Source organism: Citrus clementina, unplaced genomic scaffold (assembly GCF_000493195.1).
Source record: "Citrus clementina cultivar Clemenules unplaced genomic scaffold, Citrus_clementina_v1.0 scaffold_6, whole genome shotgun sequence".
NCBI classification, from domain to species: Eukaryota; Viridiplantae; Streptophyta; class Magnoliopsida; order Sapindales; family Rutaceae; genus Citrus; species Citrus x clementina.
In genome coordinates, this window is record NW_006262139.1 from 13,272,039 (window position 1) to 13,295,414 (window position 23,376).

Sequence of the window (23,376 nt, forward strand, 5' to 3'; positions counted from 1 at the left end):
ATAGTAGTTGCTGGAGAGAGGTTTTAGATTATATTTCTTCTTTGATAGCTTTAACCCAATTAGGCAACAATCTAAAGATAACATGATTTTCCTCTAGAACTTCCTCTTTCTTGTTTTTCTTAAAAGTGCATCAGTTATTATATTTTTCTTTTCGCTTTGTACTCAACCACAAAATCAAATCCCATTAATTTATAAAGCAATGTTTACTGGGCTCTGGTGCTAATTTGCTGAGAGTAGAGATGCTTGAGACTCTGATTGGTCAGTGCATACTATAAACTGCCTACCAAGCAAATAAGGCCGCCATTTTTCAACCGCCAAGACAAGTGCTAGAATTTCTTTTTCGTAAGTGGACATGTTCGGTTCGAGTGAGAATTTCAATTATGGGTCTTTCTTACAACAATGTAGCTTCTATTTCGAACTTGGAAGCATCGCATTCAACAATGAATTTCTTTGTAAAATCCAGTAGTGCCAATACTGGTGCCTGTGTCATAGCTTCTTTTAGCCTCTCAAATGCTTCTTCAGCTGGTGGATCCCATTGGAATGAATTTTCGTTTAGCATTCAAGTTAGTAGTCCTATTATTTTCCTGTAATTTTGTATAAAATTATAGTAATGGCCAGTTAATCCTAGAAATCCACGAAGAGCTTTAAGATTTTGAGGTTTGGGCCAACTCATCATTGATTCTATCTTTCTTGGATCAACAACCACACCTGCACTTAGGCCTAGGTACTTGACTTGTTTTTGGCCAAAAGGACATTTTTCTTTATTTTACATACAAACGGTGAGATCTTAAAATAGAAAATACAATCTTTAAATGCTAACATGATCAGCCTGTGAATTTCTATATACTAAGATATCATCATAGAAAACTAAAATAAACTTTCTTAAGTGAGCTTAAAATATTTCATTCGTGAGAGACTGAAATGTTGATGGAGCATTTATGAGACCAAATGACATCACCAAGAACTCGTAGTGGTCCTTGTGAGTTTTAAGGTAGCGTTTGTATTTTAGATTGGAGTGAGAATTCTAAGGAGTGGAAATCCTGAGATTAGGAGTGTGGAGTGGGAGTGAGAGTAAGTTATTTACTTACATTGGAATGGGAGCATGGAATTGAAATCAGAATCCAATTAATGTGTTTACATAATCTTGGATTGAGAGTAAATGATTTTAAATTACAGTTTTACCCTTATTTAAATAATTATAGTTTTAATAAAATAAAATATATTTGAAAAATAAAATATTTATTTTATTATATTTGCAAATTAATCGCAGACGATGAGGCCTTCTTCTCAAACCCCTTTAATAATGATTAATATTCTTAATTACGTAAATCACAATTTTTATTAATTTTAATTTTAATTATGTAAATAAAAAATTCTTATTAAGAGCAACACAAATGAAACATTATTATTAATAATATAATACAAAATTAATATTTTCTTAGAATAAAATATTGATTATTATCAATTACTAATATTAAATAAATATAATAATATTATATTTTCAAATAAAAATAGTGTATAGTAATATTATTAATTCTCTATGAGTATAATAATATTATTTTTAACTAATTTTAACTTAGAATCAATGTAAATTATTATTTTTAATAAATATAATAATATTATATTGAATATGTTTAATATTATTGTTTTTAATAAATATAATTTATAAAATAATATAATAATATTATTTAAATTAATATGATAGTATTTATTTTATTTTATTAAATATAAGGGTAAAAGGGGAAGAGGGGGGTGTGGATTCCCACTCCCACCTCCCTTCATGGGAGTGGGAATCCCACTCTGTAGGGATTCTCACTCCTCTCTTAAAATTGATAAGTAAACATTGGAGTATGAGGAATCTAGACTTCTCACTCCTACTTCAGGAAATAAACATTACATAAATGCAGTCTTTTTGATGTCGTTAAGATGTACCCTGATTTAATGATATTCGGATCCAAAATCTAGCTTTGAGAAGACTTTTGCACGATGTAATTCATCCAAGAATTCTTCAATTACTGGAATCGAAAACTTGTCTTTGACAGTAACTCAATTTAAAACCCTATAACCAACACAAAAGCACCAAGACCCATATTCTTTCTTCACTAAGATGACTGGAGAGGAGTAAGGATTGTTACTTGGTTGAATGACACTTGATCTCAGCATCTTAGCTACCATTTTTTCTATTTCTGCTTTTTGAAAATAAGGGTAATGCTATGACTTTACTGTTACTGGTCTTTAGTTAGATTGTAGTGGTATCTTGTGGTCGTGGGCACGCCCTAGAGACAGGGCTTTAGGTTTAGAAATTACATCTCCGCAAGTGTTTAAAATTTGTTGTACTTGTATCGGCACTACAAGGTTTTCATTTTGAGTCTTATCAACATTTAAGTGTAGTAAAAAGCCTTTTTTTTTTCCTTTTCCTCATCACTTGTTGGCATTGAAGGTAGCTTACTAATTTATTTTCCAGAGTAGATAGACCTTGCAAAACTACGTCCTTCCCTGTTACCTTAAATTTTATTGATAGCTTAGAAAAATCCCATTCAATAGAACCCAATGTACTTAGCAACTGAGTGCCTAAAACAACATTGTAGCCTTCAAGGGGTAATAAATAAAAGACCACAATTAATAGAACTCCTAATAATTTAATTGGAGTTTGCAGACATGTACCTAGGTTGCTCAATCTTTCACCGAAAGCCACCATCACATTGAGCTGCTTAATTGGTATTAGTTACAGCCCCACCTTTTTCGCCAACTCTTCTTGGACAAAATTATGGGTGCTTTCTAGTGTTAATAAGTACTGTCACCACCTTCTGTACCAGTCTTCCCATAACTTGCATCATTTTAGGAGTTTGAGTTCTAACCATGGCATGGAAAAACATTGTAGGTTTTGTCCCAGTTTGTTCAATAACTTCATCTCCCTCGATCTCCATCTCTACATCTTATCATTATCTTCAAAATTTTCTTGAATTAGAATCAACTTCTTATAGCAATAGCCAGGGCTGAATTTTTCATTGCATTTAAAGCATAACCCTTTCTTTTTCTGCTCGTTCAACCCTTTAATTGTTATCTTTTTTATCGGTCCATGAGACAAGTTTGTGGGTAACATACTGTGAGATTAATAACCCCTTTTTATGGCTATAATGGATGACTTGCTTCTAGAGGTTTCTCTTGCTTTATACAACCGAGCCAACTAGATAACTGAAGTTAGACTATCTAGTCAGTTGGCTTATACATCGGTACGAACTGATTCACACAGACCGGTGATAAAGCAGCTCAATTGACATGCTTGAGGTAGATGCCCTACTTTAGCTAGGAGTTTCTCAAACTTACTTTGATATCCTTTGCACTTCCAGTTTGCTGCAATTTAGTTTGCTCTCCAAAGAAATTGAGAAATTTGTTAGGACATGCCTTGAGTAAATCCCTTCTTTGAATTCATTCCAGGATATGTAAACTGATTCCTGTTTCAGCATTTGGTACCATAATTGTGCATCGCCCTCTAAGTGAAATGAAGCTAAAGAAACTTGATCAATAGTAAGAGTTTCATAAATTTCAAAGAATTGTTTAGCTTTATACAGCCAGCTTGTTGGATTTGGCCCACCCTTAAATCCTGAAAAATCTAATTTTACTAGCTTTGGTGCATAGCAGTGGCTTGAACTAGCTTGATGCGTGTTGTCATTGCTGCTGCTACATACTCCTTGGTTATGTTGAGGAGTTGAAGAATCTTCAGCCTTATCGTTAGCCGCTTGACTTGATATTTGATCTATCCACACACTCAGCCTCTCAAACATTAAGCTAATTGGCTAACAATTTTATTTTGGCTAGTACTTAGCGACTCCATACCCTTTTCAATATGCTCCACTCTTTGATCTACAACCCAGTTTTGATACCAATTTGGTACATGCAAGGTAATTTTACTCTTCCCATCTTGCTCTTGCAACTTTCAAATGATAACAATTGGCTAATTCGAGGAAGCCAATCTCTCTAAGATGTAAACACAAGCATTTTTTTTTTTTGAAAGTAAGATGATTGATGATTATATTATTCAACTGTGGCTTATTTATACTAGCCAAACAAAGCAAAACAATAACGGGAATGAGAGAAAATAATTCCTACAAATAAGGAATTGGATACTTAACTAACTAAGCTAATAAAATTCTCAACCAACTTAGACGTATTTAACTATATTACTACGTTCGACTTATTCAATTAAACCGAACATGTCCAATAACTTAGGAAGCATATTACAAAATTTGTCAACGATCACGCTTGATTACACTTTCACTTTTGAATGAATCTTTTTAAAACTAAATTTAAGCATAGGATAACAAAAAATTTAAATCTTGAATGTCAATAACAAGCATTACGTGTACCCCTTGACTTTGGCAAAAAATGAAAAACCAAAAGCTTATCCATTGAATGTCGACTGAAAGCAGCTCCAAGCCACAAGGTATAATCCAAAATTTGGTACATATCCTTTTATTTGATGTCAAACTGTTTCTTGAACAACAATAACTTTTATTAATCGGAGGAATGTAGAGCATTTCCTTATTGAACAGGTCTCTACCTAAGCGATTTAGAAATTTTTATTTACACTCTTTTGTTTCTTGTTAGAACATTCTCTAAATTAACTTTCTAGCCTTGCATGCACAAAGAAACGCTGGCCAATGAAAATGCTGACGATGGTGGATCCAACGCATTATGATTAAGAGTTTAAAAGATGTGCATCATTTTGCCACCTATCACTTAGATTTGGTCAATTTAATTAATAGTTTATGTGGTTCTTTTCAGTTTTATGTTTCTTATGTAATGAATAATCCAATCGATGCTTTATAAGCTTCCACCCATCTTTTCATTAATAATCAATCAATAAACCTTTGTTCCAGCAGCTCTCGTTGTCTCACATTCTCTCGTAAATAAAAATTCTGAAAGGATCTTAGTCTATTGGGTTACTATTTTTCAGAGTTAATTCGAGAGTATTCACAAAAGGTGAAATCAACAAGTTGTTGATTCTGTCAGATTTCTTTTACGACAAGGACTTGTATTTCGCGGCCATGATGAATCTGAAGAGTCAAGTAACCGAGGTAACTTTCTAGAACTCCTCAAATTTTTGGCTGATCATAATGAGGATATAAAAGCTGTTACATTAGAAAATGCCCCGTCATTTTTGAAAGTGACATGTCCTGATACTCAAAAAGACATTGTTAGTGCTTGTGCAATTGATACCACTAATGCCATTATAAGAGAGATGGGTGATGCATTTGTTTCTATTTCGGTTGATAAATCTCGCAACGTATCAATACAAGAGCAAATGGTTGTTGTCTTACGATATGTAAACATTAGTGGACAAGTGGTTGAACATTTTAAAGGCATTGAACAAGTTGTTAGTACTACTGCTCAATCACTTAAGGAATCTATTGATAGACTTTTTTCTAGACATGGGTTGAGTATGTCTAGGTTGCGAGGGCAAGGTTATGATGGAGCAAGTAATATGCAAGGAGAATTTAATGGCCTTAAAACTATAATTTTGAGAGAGAATGAGTGTGCTTATTACATTCATTGTTTTGCTCATCAACTTCAGTTAGCTCTTATTGTTGTTTCAAAAAATCATATTCAAATTGAATCGTTTTTTGCTATAATTGCCAATGTGGTGAATGTTGTTGGAGCCTCATCTAAACGTTGTGATGCTCTTAGAGAGAAACATGTTGAGGAAGTTGTTAAAGCACTTAATCTTGGAGATCTCTCGAGTGGGCAAGGCCTAAACCAAGAGACTACTCTAAAACGTTGTGGTGATACACGTTGGGGTTCACATTATAATACATTATTGAGCATTATTAACATGTTTTCAGCAGTAATTAGTGTATTGGAAATGATTATTGATGATGGACCAAAATCTGGGCAAAGAGGAGAAGTAAAGAATTTACTAGAGTTGATGTTGTCATTTAATTTTGTGTTCTGTTTACATTTGATGAAGAATATTTTAGGGGCTACAGATGAGATAGCACAAGCATTACAGAGGAAAGATCAAGATATTGTGAATGCTATCAACTTGGTTAGGTTATGTAAACTACAACTTCAAACAATGAGACAAAGTGGATGGAATTATTTGATTGATGAAGTTACTTTTTTTGTGTGAAGCATGATATTGATGTGCCTAATATGGATGATATGTTTGTGGATAGAGGGCGATCACGACGTAAAGCTCAAGAGATCACAAATTTGCATCGTTATCGTGTTGAATTGTATTATGCAGTCTTAGATATGCAACTTCAAGAGCTTAATTCTCGTTTTAATGGGACAAACACTGAGTTGCTTCTTTGCTTAGCATGTTTATCTCCAAATGATTTATTTTCAGCTTTCAACAAGTAGAAGCTATTACGGCTAGCTCAGTTGTATCCAAATGAGTTCTCTACAATTAATATCATGGCACTTGGGACTCAACTTGATACATATATTTTGGATATAGGCACTAGTGGTGAGTTTTCAGAATTAAAGGATATTGGTGATCTTGCAATGCGGATGGTCAAGACTAAGAGACATAATGTATATCCATTAGTTTACTTGTTAATAATATTAGCATTGACTTTACATGTTGCCACTGCGAGTGTAGAGAGAGCATTTTTAGCCATGAACTTTTTGAAGAATTGGTTACGAAGCCGAATGGGAGAGCAATTGATGAATGATAGTTTAGTTGTTTACATAGAAAAAGACTTATTTAATAATATTGATAATGGAATTGTAATGCAACGTTATCAATGTATGAAAACTCATAAAGGACAATTGTAAACATATATTGAAGTATGATAAATCTTTCAAATTTATATATTTATTACTTTTTAAATTTTTTTTATCGCCGTTGAGTAAGCCCCCAGTCAATCAATATGTTGTCTCCGCCCCTGTCAACAACCCATGAAAGAGATCCGTTCTTTGTCCCTTTCCTCCTCTCGTACTTGACATTTTATTTCACCTTTTGGAAAACCTCTCAATGGTTATGTCAGCTTATGTTATTGCTATAGGTAATTAAAACTTCATATTGAATATTATGGGTGCCATTTAGTTAGTTGAGGTGATAAAATAGTTTGTCTTTAAGATAAGATATCTGGAGTTCAAAATTCGTTTATCAAGGGTTTTACATTTAATTTTTTTAATTAATTCTGAAAGTTTTTCAAAATTATAGTTATCCCCTTTTTTCCATAATTTTTTATTTACATTTTCAATTAATTAATATAATAAATTATTCAATTAATTATTTAAAGAATTCATATTTCTACCAGCAAACAACCACCAAGGGAAAAAATGGTAAGATCGACTAAAAAGTTAATTCTTAGGAGGTTTAGTTGCATTTTAAAGGGGTAAAAACTTGTTTAGTCTTTATATTTTGAGAATGGTGCCCATTTAGTCCCTATTTTTTAAAAATACTTCAAAACATCCATGCCGTTAAATTATTGACACCCTTGCCGTTACTTTTGTTCCTTTTGACTTGCTTTTATAAGATTACTCTCCTACAATAATATTTCTTTTTTGGACATTAATAAAAAGAAAATAATTAAATTACCAATTCAATCTCAAAAAATAAAATAATAAATATTAATTTTTGTGGAATACTTTGTTGAGTAGATAATATATTAATTTTTTATTAATGTCCATAAAAATTGTAATTTAATTTTTTTGGACATACATGAGCTTCCACATAAATTTTTATATATATTTTAAATTTTATTTTTAAGGTTAAATTGATAATTTAATTTTTTTTATCAATGTCGTAAAAACAGAAACATTATTGTTAAATGGTAATATTGTAGAAGCAAACCAAAATGAACAAAAAAATAAGGGCAAGGGTGTCAATTACTTAATGATAAGAATGTTTTGAAGTACTTTTAAAAAAATAAGGACTAGTTGGATACTAACCTTAAATTTTAAAGATAAATGAGCTTTACCCCATTTTAAAATATTAGGAGATTTCGATTAATTTTGTCAAATAACATAGCGTTCCGCTCTTTTTCTTCTCAATAATGCACAAAAAGCCTACATATGTAATTGATGGGCAAATAATTTGATGCAAACCGATCCGATCTGACCAAACTCCATAGAAAAAAAAAATCAGGTTTGCATCGAATCAAATTATTCACCCAATCCGAACGAATGAGATTATAACCAACCTGATCGGATGGGATTATAAACCTGATCCGATCGTCCGATCAGATTGGTCTAAAAAAAATCTAAAACTAAACAAAAAAGTAAAATCTAATTGAAAGTGTAGTGACAGCCCACAGTCATAGCCTTCAATGGATCTGCTGCTCCCTACTGGATTTGCTCCTCCAATCTCCAACCAAAAATTTTGACGATATATTAATTGTTAATAATATGTATTGTTAACAATAAAATTAGAAAAATTTGGGTATTGAAAATTTTGAGTTTGATTGATTATGTAATGGTAACTTGTATGCTTAGATCAAAAGTATGATTTGAACTTTGATTCATTATTTATGAGTTTGCTTTGCGTTCATCCTCTCAGGCTGTTTCTTCTAGTGACTTACTTTATTTGTCATTTAATTGAACATAATTATAATTAATTAGGTGAATAATTATATTATTTTTGGGTGTACAAAATATTTAATTCATTATATATATTCGTACATGTGTGGATCCAATTCCGAGCTGATTCGAACTTCACCCGATTTTTTTGATCCGATGCGATTTGAACGTGTTTGAGACGGAGTCGGTCAGTTATATGTTTGAATTGAGTTTGGATGATTTTTTTTCCCAACTGATCAACCCAAAACTTAATTAAATTGATTTGAATATGATCCAAACCCGATTTTACTTACGCTAGTGCCACACGTTTAAAATTAATGATTATGTTATACTTTAAAATAGTTTGATAGGGAATATAACTTATATAGCGTCGTGAATCTCGTGATGAAAGGGTTATATAAGACAACTAAAATAAATTTCATTGTTTCGCAGAGTATTGGTACACATATACATATAAGATTAATCATGTCTGAATTTTTTATGCTAGTAGATATAATTTCAACCATCTCTTTCCCATTGACATTTTATAAGGATGCTTTATCCAATTCACGAAATTGTTGATGATTCGTTCCAGGCTTCCAGCTTGTGAAGACTTAAACGCCGAAGACTTTGTGAAAACAACATTTACAATATGATCGATGACAATCATATAAAAGTGATGACATAGTTAAAACTTGGCATATACAGTAGTAATGTAAGCTTAAAATTTAATTATTGTCGGCAACTCTTCACATTGAATATAAGAAATGCTGGCGAAGAAAGCAACATCGTATTCCTCACTTTAAAAAAATGTTGTCTTAGCAATTATTACTGATCATTTACGTCTTTTTGAATACCATTGGTCATAATCTTTCAATTATGCTCATCTTTTACATATTTCATTCCGCTTTGTCCTTTATATTTGGCTTATGCAAAGTTTTGATTAGATCATCAGCAAGTAGTTATTCTTGTCCTACTTATTTAAAATAGCGTAGAAAGGAAGGAGCTTCGGCTAAAAATGCAAGGTTATTGTCACGTATCACGTTATTTTAGGATCTTAAAAGTTTTTATTTTGGTATTTCTGATATTTAATTAGAGTCAATTATGATATGTGTTTTCATACTTATTTCTATTATAATTATGAATTAGTTTTTCTTTTTAAGTTAACTTATGGTGTGTTTACTTGAGAGTTTAGGGAATGAGAATGAAACTCATATTTACTTGACCAAATGTAATTTGAGAATGAGAATAAAATGTGTGGGTCCTATACAATTTGAGAATAAAGAATAGAAATTCCATTCCCATGGGGGGTTGGGAATGAGAATGAAACTCATGTTTACTTTTGTATCCCTCTAATTTTTTCATATTTCCCAAGTTACTCTCATTCAAATAACAATTAATTTTATTATTTTAAATGTCATTATTATTATTATTATTAAATTTTATTAACTTTATTATTTTAGTTATTATTAATTATTATTACTATTATTATTATTATTATTATCAAAATTTATTAATTGTATTATTTTAAATGTCATTATTATTATTATTATTATTATTAACTTTATTACTTCAATTATTATTTATTATTTTTATTAATATTATCATTATTAACATTTATTATTATTATTGTTATTATTAATTTTATGTTTTTAATTAATATCATTTTTATAATAATATTTATACATGTATCTAGTTAATGAAAATTACATTATTTAATACTATAGATATTTTGGTAAATTGATTCTCATTCCCATTTATTTTGCCAAGTAAACCCATAAATGACATTCCAACACATTCTCATTCCCATTTATTTTTGCCAAGTAAACATTGGAATCTCATTCACATTCCTCATTCCCAAGACAACCCATTCTCATTCTACCCCATTCTCATTCCATGAAGTAAACGCATCATTAGTGAAGTATGTTTACTCTAGGATGGCAATGAGCATCGCCCGCTACGGGTTTGCCGTTATCAAAACCGCATCCGCAAAAAATTTAAATTACCAGACCCGCCCGCAACCTACAACGAATTTTTTGCTGGTTTTCTCATTTAAAATCATGAATATAAAAAATATATTTAATAGTGCATAAAAACTTAAATTATATATTTCGAACTATAAATATATAATAATAGCCTAAAATATCCGCAAACAATATTCAATTATAGATTTTATCAATGTAAATAAGAAATTAAAATTTCAGCATTAAAAAAAACACAAAATACATTGATCTAACTCAAAATATTTCTATTGTAGGCAAATCATCGTCACTAATATCAATGCCTTACTTCATCTTTTAATCAATATACAAGTATTGTCAATAATATCAACAAGTAGATTTTATGCAATTATCATTAAGGAAAAACAAACAAAATCAATTAAAGTAAAATAAAATATTAGTAATAAAAGTTATAAAATTTCTACTTATTAAAGGCTTATTATATATATATTGCAATAACATAAGTTAGGTTTAGGAATTTGAAACATTAACTTAAATATATTTATGATTAAATTTTTTTATATAATTTTATTGACTAAAATAAAAATATAAATAATGAAAAAATAATGTGGGTTGGTGGATACCCATGCTGGTACCCAGGAGATTTTTTCTCAATACCAAACCCACCCGCAACCCGTAGTGGATTTAAGTTTAAATACTAAACCCACCCGCAACCTGCAAAATTATCTGTACCGAGCGGGTTTTTACGGGTGGGTTTGGGCAGGTTTGCATGTTGGCGGGTAATTTTTCCATCTATATTATAAATATGGAGGTCTTATTATTGTTTTCATAGCCTTCAATTTTTCAACGAAAACACCACTTTTATAATTCCTTTGAAATTATCTATCAAAATCTCTTTTGCAGAGTCAATTGGATTAGAGAGTCATCTAATCTCACTTAATCCATTATTAAAATCTTATTGAGTTGTTGGGATTCGAACAAGATCCAATCACGCTTCAATTGAAGCATAACATAGTCGCGTTGGCTTGATTCAGTGTAGAATGATATATAGCATCTATATACCCTATCAATTCTGATTCTGCTACCTCGTTCTAGCACTGGACCAAGTCAATGCAATTAAGTTACGCTCTAATCAAAGCATGATTAGATCTCGTTCTAATCGAAACGACTCAATGAGATTTTAACAATATGTTAAGCGAGATTAGATGATACTCTAATCCAAGTGACTTTGTAATAACTCTATGAAATGAGAGTTATTATGGCAATTCTAGACTTAAATCAAGATCACTTAGAGAGAAAATGATGTGTTTTTATTGCATTTTTGTTACGCTTTGCATAAACATTCATTTTAGTTTAGTCTTAATAAGTTTTGTTTGATTTAAAGTAATTCGTGCTCAAATCATGTGCATAATTGTAGGTTTCCAGAAGCTTATAATTCATGGAAGGGATGCTGATACAGCAGGCTGGCAAAAAGGAGGAAGAATACGGCCACAAAAGAAGTGAAACAAAATCTAGAGCAGTGCAGTGCTGTAGTCGTTGCTAGAGCAACCATTGTTGTAGCAATCCTGGAACAAACAACAGAGAAAACTTAGCATAGGATATCTGCAGAATTGCAATCTGCAGTTTCCTACTCTGACTCATGTGCGCCATAGGCTTTTGTTTACCCTAGTTTTCAGTTATAAAAAGGAGCGCGCATCACATAAAATGACGGCAAGGAATTAACATTGGAAAAATAGAGAGGAAAAGAAGAAAACAATCAGAATTCAAGAGAACGAAGTCTGCATCAGTGAAGAATCCAACAGAGTTATTTGGATTCAATCTTCATCGTTCTCTACTTGTTCTTTTCTTTACTCTTTGTTTGAACCGATATATTTCATGATCAATATTTTGCTGTTTGTTTTTCTTTTTCAAAGTATGAACTAAATTTGATTGTAGTTGAGTGACAAACAATCTAAATGAGTTTTTGACTGTTCCTATAGTTGTTATATAATTGATGTAGCATTTTACTCTAGTACCTATTATTATAATCATTATTTCGGTTGACCATCCATTTAATGGTTCAAGTTAAGATAGAGCCGCAACATGGTCTGTCTGAGTGGATATTATTAGAGTAATACTTGATCTTAATTTAAGTTTCCTGGATTAAGTTTTTCTTGAATCCCATAAGGGCTATACTTGAAGTTAAAATTTGTGAAGAACTAGACATAAACATTCACCTTGTAGGGTAGAGAGAGTAGTTGTTCATAATGTCATACCTTAGATAGAATAGCAACTGGTCATTATTAGGATATTTAAGGGTATGAGAAGTTCAATACGCGGCAGCTGAAAATGATTCTGCCCAATACTGTAGGAATTATTGTAGCAATTGGTGCTAATTTTATGAAAAGCAGTCAATCCATGAAGAGAGTTTGATCATTCAGCTACTTCATTCTCATTTGATTCTTTTACGCAATTTATCTAATCTATTTCATTACTACAGTTATTTGTTTTATTCTCTTACAATTGTTAATTTCAGTAGTAATCAATTCTAACTAGGTTCATCTTGAAATAAAGGTAAATTGCATTATTGTGATTGCTGTAGCATTTCTAGTAACATCAGTTTCTGTGGAGACGATCTAGAATATTTATCACTTTATTACTTGTTGTGTACTAATAACTCTAGGAAATAAGAGTTATTACATAAATTATAGACTTGAGTAAAGGTCATTTAGAGAGCAAATAATGTGTTTTGATTACATTTTGGTGACCTTTTGCATAAACATTCATTTTAGTTGGGTTTTAACAAGTTTTGGTTGAATCATAGTAGTTTGTGCTAAAACAGGTTTTAATTTGTAGGTTTTAAATTCATGAAAGGATGCGGAGACAATAAATGAGAAAAAGGAGGAAGAAGATGGTCACAAAAGAAAGAAAGCACAATCGAAAATAATACAAGAGATGTTGCGGATGTGAGAGCAACCAGTGCTACAGCAATCTAGGAATAACGCGGGAGAAAATATAGACGTGGTCAGTAATTAAATCACGATATGCATGTTTCCTAAATTAAACACATGCACGCTCATGGGTCCCGGCTTTAACCTAATTTGCAATATATAAAGGAGGCATGCACCAAATAACAAGCGGCGCGCGGGAGTGGTTATCATCCTAAAATAATTACAAAGGCAAGAAGGAGAAGAAGATTAAGGGTGGCTGTTCGGTGTCGTTGAAAAACTTAGAAGGATCTTTAGACTTTCATCGTGCTTAATTCATATTATCTTTCGTCCTTTGATTGATTGGATGTATTCTGTGATCAGCATATTTATGTTTACTTTTCTTATTCAGAATATGAACTAAATTTCAGTGTAGTTTAGTGACAAATAATCCAATGGGTTCTTGACTGTTCTTATATGTTGTTATGATAATGTCGTAGCATTATACTCTAATAGTTTTTATGATCATAATTGTTATTTCGGTTGACCACCCATTTAATGGTTTCAGTTAAGATAGAGCAGCAAAAATGCATGTCTTAGCGGACATTATTGGAGTATTACTTGTTCTTAAGTTGAGTTTCCTGGATTAGGTCATCTTAAATCCCATAAGGGCAATACTTGAATTAAGATTTGTGATATCCTAGACATAGATGTTCATCTTGTAGGGTAGAGAGATTAAAGTTCATAGTGCCATACATTAAATTTATGAGCAACTGGTCATTGTTAGTAGATTTAAAAGTATGAGATTTCCAACATGCGACAGCTGCGGAAGCAGATTTGTTCTACCCAGTGCTGCAGCACTTGCCATAACAACTGGTGCTAATTCTGTAATCAACAGTCACCCCATTAGGAGAGTTTGATCATTCAACTACTACATTCTCAATTGAATCTTAAGCATAATTAACTTAGTTTATTTCGTACAAGTATTAATTTAGCTTTATTTCTCATAAATAGTGGTTACGGAAGAATAATTTGACAAGTGTTTGATTCGATCTTTAGTTGGTTGCATTATTGTGATTGCTCTAGCACTTTAAGTAACATCAATCCCTGTGGAGACGATCTTGAATACTCATTAATTTATTACTTGTTGTGTATACTTGCACTTTGGCATTAGTAATAATTGATTATATAAATCAATCAACAAGTTTTTAGCGCCGTTGCCAGGGATTGATTGATTATTTTTAAAGTGTGAAGTGAATCGTGATAGCACTAAACTAAACTTGATTCATTTTGATTAGCAGATTAGTACGTGCATGCGCAAGGACGGATCTGTGATATTCCAATTCAATCCTGAGATTGAATGGACTATCAGGAGATTGCGAAGAGAACAAAGAAATTCAAAGACTGTTTCAGACATGAATAATTTACAAGTTGAGGGAAATTTGAACCCTAACGGGCCTTTACAACTAGCCAACATTCAAGAAGAGTAGAATGAACATGCTAACAGGAGACAGCTAGGCAACAACAATATTATTTACATGGCTGATGACAGAGATAGATCTATACGAGATTATGCCGTGCTAACTCCTCAAGTTGTCCATCTTGGCATCATCAGACCTGAAGTAGATGCTGCCAACTTTGAGTTAAAACCAGTGATGTTTCAAATGTTGCAAACAGTTGGACAATTCAATAGATTGCCAAATGAAGATCCTCATCTCCATCTTAAATTGTTCTTGGAAGTGAGTGGTGCTTTCAAAATTGCTGGAGCAACACAAGATGCTTTAAGGCTGAGGCTCTTTCCTTATTCCTTAAGGGATCGAGCAAGAGCATGGTTAAATTCATTACCATCTGATTGCATCATTACATAGAATGAATTGGCTGATAAATTTCTAATGAAATATTTCCCACCAACAAAAAATGCAAAATTACGGAATGAAATTACCTTTTTCCATCAAATTGAAGATGAGAGTCTGTACGAGGCTTGGGAAAGGTTCAGGGAATTGCTCAGAAGGTGTCCTCATCATGGTACTCCCTGTTGCATTCAATTGGAACTTTCTACAATGGGTTAAAGCCGAGTACAAGGTTAATGGTGGATGCTTCAGCAAATGAGGCTCTGTTATCCAAACCCTACACTGAAGCTTATGAAATTTTGGAGAGAATTGCCAATAATAATTACCAATGGCCTTCAGCTAGGTAACCAGTAGCCAGAAGATCAATAGGGGTACACAGCATTGATGCAATTACGACCCTATAAGCTCAAGTAACTTCATTGACTAACATGGTAAAAGCCATGACAGCTGCTCCAGCAACAGTAAAGCAAGTTACTGAACTTTCTTGTGTTTACTGTGGTGAAGATCATGATTTTGATAATTGCCCTGGAAATCCAGCCTCAGTAAATTATGTGGGTACCTTCAATCGACAACCTCAGAACAACCTTTATTCAAATACTTACAACCCAGGCTGGAAACAACACCCAAATTTCTCATGGGGCAATCAAAATCGAAATGCTCCAGCATTGAATGGACTAAATAGAAACACACAGCCACAACCACTTGGTTTTCATTAACAAAGTCAAGGGCAAAAGCATATCAGTCAGGATCCAATCATTTCGTTGGAAGTATTGATCAAGGAGTACATTGCAAAGAATGAAGCAATTATGCAGAGTCAAGCTGTGTCCTTGAGAAACCTTGAAAATCAAATGGGACAATTAGCTACAACAATGAGTAACAGAACTCAAGGAAGCTTACCTAGCAACACAGAAGATCCTAGGAGAGAGAGCAAAGAACACTACAAAGTGATTAGTCTGAGATCTGGAAAGCATGTTGATATTCCAGTTGAGGTAACTAAAAATGGGATAGAATGCAATTTAGTTAAAAAACCAACTCAAAAGAGAAGCTTATTACAGCAAACTCCCCATTAAGACACTGATGCAAGGGATCCAGCTACAGCAATTGCAAAAGAAATTCAACCAGATCTTGCTGAAAAAGACGTTACAACACCAGTAGCCACAACCTGCACCAACTTAAACAAACAGAGTTTGGTATCTTCTGAATGGAACCAGCAGTTTAGACATCCACCACCCTTCCCTCAAAGGTTCCAGAAGTAAAAACAAGACAAGCAGTTTAGTAAATTTCTGGAAGTACTGAAGCAATTGCACATAAACATACCTTTTGTAGAAGCCTTGGAGCAAATGCTAAATTATGTGAAATTTCTAAAAGATATCTTGGCGCGAAAGAGAAGACTGGGAGAATTTGAAATTGTTGCTCTAACACAGGAAAGCAGCCATATGCTTCAGAGTAAAATTCCCACAAAATTGAAAGATCCAGGGAGCTTTACAATACCCTGCTCTATAGGGAATAGGTATGCTAGTAGAGCACTTTGTGATCTGGGAGCTAGTATTAACTTAATGCCATTATCTGTGTTTAAACAGCTTAGAGTGGGGGAGTGCAGACCAACAACTGTCACTCTACAATTGGCTGACAGATCTCATGCATATCCTGAAGGAAAGATAGAGGATGTACTGGTGAAAGTTGACAAATTCATTTTTCCAGTGGATTTCATTGTGTTGGAGTTTGAAGCTGACAAAGAGGTACCCATTATACTTGGCAGGCATTTTTTACCAACTGGAAAAACTCTGATAGATGTGCAAAAATGAGAGCTGACCATGAGAGTGAATGACCAGCAAGTCACATTCAATGTACTAGAGACTATGAGAAACCATGATGAACTAGAAGACTGCAATTTCTTAAGTGTAGTGGATCTTGTTGTAGCAGATAGAATGGACAGGTGCTGCAGTAATGTTCTTAACAAAGTCACCACCTTTGAGGAGGTTGAAGAGGAAGATGTTATAGTAATTCAAACTGATTGGATGGACAAACATCAATCTAATAGGCACAACAGAACAATTGAACACCTGAATCTCTCAGACAGAGAAGTAAAACCAACTTTACCATTTATTGAATGATCTCCTAGTCTTGAATTAAAACTGTTACCTTCACATTTAAAGTATGCTTATCTTGGCCAAAATAACACACTCCCTATAATCATATCGTCTACTTTGGATGCAGGTCAAGAGCAAAGCTTAGTGGATTTGCTGGGAAAATACAAAAGAGCAATTGGATGGACCATGTCAGACATAAAGGGTATCAGCCCATCAATCTGTATGCATAAGATCCTCTTAGAAGACTATTCCAGCAGTTCAGTGGAGCACTAGAGAAGGCTAAATCTTATTATGAAAGAAGTGGTAAAGAAGGAAATCATCAAATGGTTAGATGCTGGAATCATATACCCAATATCAGACAGTTCATGGGTAAGCCCAGTTCAGTGTGTTCCAAAGAAATGAGGGATAACAATAATGGCTAATGAGAAGAATGAACTTATTCCTATAAGGACAGTGACTGGATGGAGAGTGTGTATGGATTACAGCAAGCTCAACAAAGTCACAAGGAAAGACCATTTCCCACTTCCATTCATAGATCAGATGCTGGACAGACTTGCTAGAAAACAATATTACTGTTTCTTAGATGGATATTCAGGCTACAACCAGATTGCTATAACACCAGAGGATCAAGAGAAGACTACATTTACCTGTTCTTATGGAACATTTGCCTTCAGAAGAATGCCATTTGGGTTATGCAATGCTCCAATAACTTTTCAGAGATGCATGATGTCTATATTTTTTGACATGGTAGAGTAGACTTTGGAAGTTTTCATGGATGATTTCTCAGTTTTTGGAGAAATATACAGCAACTGTTTACATAACTTGGAAGCAGTTCTTAAAATATGTGAGATAACCAACTTAGTACTTAATTGGGAGAAGTGCCATTTCATGGTGCAGGAAGGAATAGTGCTGGGTCACAAGATATCCAAGGATGGTATTGAGGTAGACAAAGCCAAGATAGAGGTAATCGATAAACTGCCAATCCCAACTTCAGTAAAGGGGATTATGAGTTTTTTAGGTCATGCTGGATTCTACAGAAGATTCATTAAGGATTTTTTCAAAGTAGCAAAGCCTTTGTGTTCATTGCTGGAGCACGACAAACCATTTCAATTTGATAAAGAATGTCTTCAAGCATTTAGAGAATTAAAGAAAGCCCTCATTACTGCTCCAGTAGTTATATCTCTAGATTGGAATTTACCATTTGAATTGATGTGTGATGCTAGTGATCATTCTGTGGGAGCAGTATTAGGGCAAATGAAGGATAAGGTTTTTCATTCCATATACTATGCAAGCAAAACTTTCACTCCAACACAGATCAATTACATAACTACAGAGAAAGAGTTGTTGGCAGTAGTTTTTGCTTTTGACAAATTCAGAGCTTACCTGGTAGGTACTAAAGTAACTGTTTACACAGATCATGTAGCTATCAAATATTTAATTTCAAAGAAGAATACCAAACCAAGACTAATGAGATGGATCTTATTGCTTCAAGAATTTGATTTAGAAATTAAAGATAGAAAAGGGACTGAGAATCAAGTGGCAGACCACTTATCACGGTTGGAAGCAGACATTAGTACATTGACAAAGAATGGTATCACTGAAACTTTTCCTGATGAACAGTTGTTGGTAGTACAGGAAGCACAGATGCTACAGCAGTCAGAATCTCCTTGGTATGCAGACTTTGCTAATTATCTAGTAAGTGGGTTGCTACTACCTGAGCTGAAATTTCAAGAGAAAAAAAAGTTTCTTTATGATGTTAAGAGCTACCAGTGGGATGACCCACACCTATATAAGCTATGCTCAGATCAAGTAATTAGAAGATATGTTGCAGCAGAAAAAATACCTCATATACTGGAGTCATGTCATGCTGCAGCATACGAAGGACATTTTGGGGGTCACCGAACAGCTGCCAAAATTATGCAATCAGGTTATTTTTGGCCCACTATTTTTAAAGATGCTTATGACTTTGTTAAAAGTTGTGACAGATCTCAAAGAACAGGGAACATAACTAGCAGATATGAGATGCCATTGACCAACATACTGGAAGTGGAAGTTTTTGATGTATAGGGAATAGATTTCATGGGAACCTTTCCCCCATCCTTTGGGAACTTATATATCCTGGTTGCTGTAGATTATGTCTCCAAGTGGGTGGAAGCTACAGCATTACTTACCAATGATGCTAAAACAGTGGTAACCTTTCTTCAAAAAAATATTTTTTCCAGGTTTGGCACTCCTAGAGCAATTATTAGTGATGAAGGTGCACATTTTTGCAACAAAATCGTTGCTTCCGCAATGCTGAAATATGGAGTCAGACACAAGGTAGCAACAACATATCACCCACAATCAAATAGTCAGGCTGAAGTGTCCAACAGAGAAATTAAGAAGATTTTAGAAAAAGTGGTGAACCCAACAAGGAAGGATTGGTCTTTACATTTGCATGACTCTTTATGGGCCTACAGAACAACATACAAAACCTCACTCGGCATGTCTCCCTATCGAATTGTTTACGACAAGGCCTGTCATTTACCTCTAGAGCTCGAGCATAAAGCACACTGGGCACTGAAGAAACTAAATTGGGATATGCATGCTGCAGCAGAACAAAAGAAGCTTCAACTTTGTGAGCTTGATGAATTAAGGTTATTTTTGTATGAAAATGCCAGAATTTATAAAGAAAGAACAAAACACTGGCATGACAAGTATATTCAACACAAGAAGCTCACCCCTGGTCAATTAGTGTTGCTCTACAATACAAGACTAAGATTGTTTCCGGGAAAGCTCAAGTCACGATGGTCTAGCCCATTTAAACTGTTAAAATCTTACCCTCATGGGGCTGTTGATCTTTTGGATGAACAAACAGGCCACTAATTCAAGGTTAATGGGCACAGGATTAAGCATTACATACATCCAGCAGCATAAGGTTCAAAGGAGGTGTTACTCCTTCAAGAACCCAGCCTTTGAGCAAAGACAGAAGGTCAGGCTGAAGGACCTTAAATCAAGAGCTTCATAAGAGGCAGTCCATTAAGGAACCAGCCAGTATAAACCAATTTTGATATCCTTTGGTTTTATGGACAATTATTCCTATTTACTATTTTCGTTAATCGTATTTTTCCATTTTTATCATTTTAAATTATTGCATTCCTTATTTTCGATGTCATTTAATCTACTTATTTTCATAATTTTAGATTTACTTTTAGTGTGAAATAAAGGTGACAATTGAATTTCATATTGACAAGTGCAAGAATCTGGTGACAGAATTCAGAGGACAACAACCACGTGTCACACGCTTTGGTATGGATTCTGTACCCGTTATTGGAATGCACAAGGGGGGGCTGCAACAACAATTTTTCCTGTTACAGTAAATTAAAGGTTGGAGCCTTCACTTACCGTTGGAGATGAAAACATGACAGATGGACGCTCGGATGTGGATAGAAATTGCATAAACAAATCTCTGAAATCACAGCTTTAATTTCAATAACTGATAATTTTGGGATATGCACATTTAATTCAAATATTTTATTCCCTCAATTATCTCTAAATTACTGTAGTTATCTCCACATTATAGTCCACTATAAAAAGGAATCACTGTGCTTAGTGTCCACGCCACTATTCCCCATCTCTTTCGCAAGTCCAACTCTCTAAATTCTTAATTGGTTTTTCTCTTTTTATTCTCAGAAACAGTAGCTTCAATCTGTTATTGTTGCAGCAATGCCGAGATACAAGAAAACAGCCAATCGCTTGAAAGATCCATCATGATTCCAGAGTTACCACGCTGAGGAAAAATACGAAGAATTCATAGAGCCGCATCAGATTCTGGAAGAAAAAGTATTTTAATTTCCAGACCAACTCACTGGAATTGTGCAAACAATTCATAATGCTGTAGCAAAGAGAGGATGACTAGAGTTCTGCAAACACCCTCGCAATCCTGTACTGCCGGTGGTAAAAGAATTTTATGCCAATTTGGTAAGCCCTGATCAGCACAACATTTGGGTAAGAAATATTCTTGTTCCATTGGACTCCCGTGTTATCAATGTTTTTTATAACTTACCTGCTGAGATTACTTGTGAGTGTGCTAAATTGCGTGATAAGTTAACCCCGAAAAAGTGGACCACCATTTTTACAACTCTTACCATCGAAGGGGCATCATAGGTTAATGAGGAGGGGCATGTAGTTAACAGGATAGATTTGAAACCAATTGCTAAGGTGTGGGTGAAATTTTTGAAATTTAGGCTTATGCCCACTACTCACACGACTACGGTTTCACAAGAAAGATTGGTTTTGTTATATGTCCTTGTAAAAGGGCTTCCCATAGATGTGGGTAGCATCATTGCAAAAGAAATCTGAGAATGTGCATCCAAAACTCACCGAACTGCTGCTTTGTTATTTCCTTCACTTATCACCAGCATTTGTGTAGTTTCAAGTGTTCGTCTTGAAGCCAGCGATGAGCATGTCAAGAATGATGGTGCCTTCACGGCACGAACAATTGAAAGAGTTGCTGGCGAGAGTGCTGGAACAACAATTGAACCAGCTGCTGTAATAGGGGCACGGCGAACTCTTGGCTTAGAACAGACTATCCAGGCACTAAGCACCAGTATCCATTAGTGTGTGGAAGCTCAGCAGAGGGAAAATGGTCGGTTTTGGAGCTTTCTACAGCACCTGGATGGACAACTACACCAATTTAATGAATACATGAAACGCAATCATCGGAACTTCCCTGCGTCCCTGCTCCAGCAATACAATTTTGACACTAGCACCACAGGTGCTCTAGCAGACACCAGCGAAGAAGCCACTGCTTCAGATGAACCAGCAAAGCAAGCTGCAACTGAACCACCAGCAGAAGTTGACTCAGAAGATGCTGAACCATCTGACCCACCTGAGGATGAAGGGGACAAATATGAGACTGATAGCTCACCCTCAGAGGCAGAGGATAATTCAAAACAAGAACAAGAGGAACTGCCCATCCCAACCCAATCCAAAACCCGGAAACAACACATTATTCAAGAAGAGGAGGAGGAAGACCCTGACATGGAACCTCCTATTCCAGTCTTTTTAGGCAAAGGAAAGGCCGAGGGTAAAGAAAAACTGACAACACCTCAAACCTCTAACGACGAGATGGAGCGAATCGATACTGAACTGGCTGTTGCAGCAACCAGAGCCATGCCTACATCTGAGCAAGCCAAGTAACTACTTGAGGTCATCGCTGCCATCATGGCTGAGGGCCAGGCAGCTGATGGATTGACCCTGAAACCACCACAACAAACTCCTAGCCAGCCTATCCGCACCAGTCCAAGGCAACCCAGCAAACGAAAAAGTAGTACAACTGCGAGTACTGCTACAGTAACCCCAACCACAACTTCTCTCACCAGCCCTGCAGCGAAAAGGACAAAGCAATTGCCAGCCACTTCCCTAAAGGCTTCACCAAAAGATAAGCTGCGCAGTGCCTCCAAGAAGCGCTGACAGCATCAATATCATGGGCTGCAGTCCCCACCACAGGGGAGTACTTTTATCTCATTCGTTTACGTTTTCTTAAAAAAAAAAAAAAACTTTTTGTTGTTATCCATTTGTGTGCTTTTATATTTTATTTGCTTGTGAGGACACAACACCTCTCAAGTTTGGGGGGGTTGTTTCCGAATGCATGTGTCTTATGTATGTGTTTATGTTTGTGTTGTGTGAAGCTCTATTATCTGTTATTTGTGTATGGATTTGAAAACCTAATGAAGATAAATTGAGTGCTATTCAATATTTATGAGAATGCCAAGTAGAGATAGTTATATATAGAAGTGAAATTCTGTCCCAACACTTAGCCCGTGATTGAGTTGTATGAGACTGCTATAGCAAAACCAAAAGAATAGAAAATGTCTTAAGTTTTGAAGGGAGAAGCATGTTGATTGACTGTGATATTTATGCTCCAATGGTTTAAGTTGCTGAGTAACCAGATCTGAGTATATACCCCATATGCAAAAATGTGTAAAAAGGCAGCGAGAGTTATGAGCAATGTTGTAGCATATATATATATATATATATATATATATATATCACAGATATTGTCCTCTGTCTAAAAGCA

General features: G+C 34.4%; 2 protein-coding genes and 1 non-coding gene across 3 annotated transcripts; 2 read left to right on the forward strand and 1 right to left on the reverse strand.

Moving 5' to 3' along the window:
* Positions 1-380: 380 nt before the first annotated feature.
* LOC18037952 (zinc finger MYM-type protein 1) lies at positions 381-6,363 on the forward strand. Its single transcript, XM_024182560.1, has 3 exons — positions 381-586; positions 5,014-6,046; positions 6,133-6,363. The coding sequence occupies exons 1-3, from the start codon at positions 381-383 to the stop codon at positions 6,361-6,363; spliced, it is 1,470 nt and encodes a 489-aa protein (XP_024038328.1).
* Positions 6,364-15,296: 8,933 nt separating this feature from the next.
* On the reverse strand, positions 15,297-15,404 carry LOC112097566. Its single transcript, XR_002905097.1, has one exon. It is a non-coding gene; the product is annotated as a small nucleolar RNA R71 (small nucleolar RNA).
* Positions 15,405-22,001: 6,597 nt separating this feature from the next.
* LOC112097365 (hypoxia up-regulated protein 1-like) lies at positions 22,002-22,496 on the forward strand. Its single transcript, XM_024182561.1, has one exon. The coding sequence runs from the start codon at positions 22,002-22,004 to the stop codon at positions 22,494-22,496; it is 495 nt and encodes a 164-aa protein (XP_024038329.1).
* Positions 22,497-23,376: the final 880 nt, after the last annotated feature.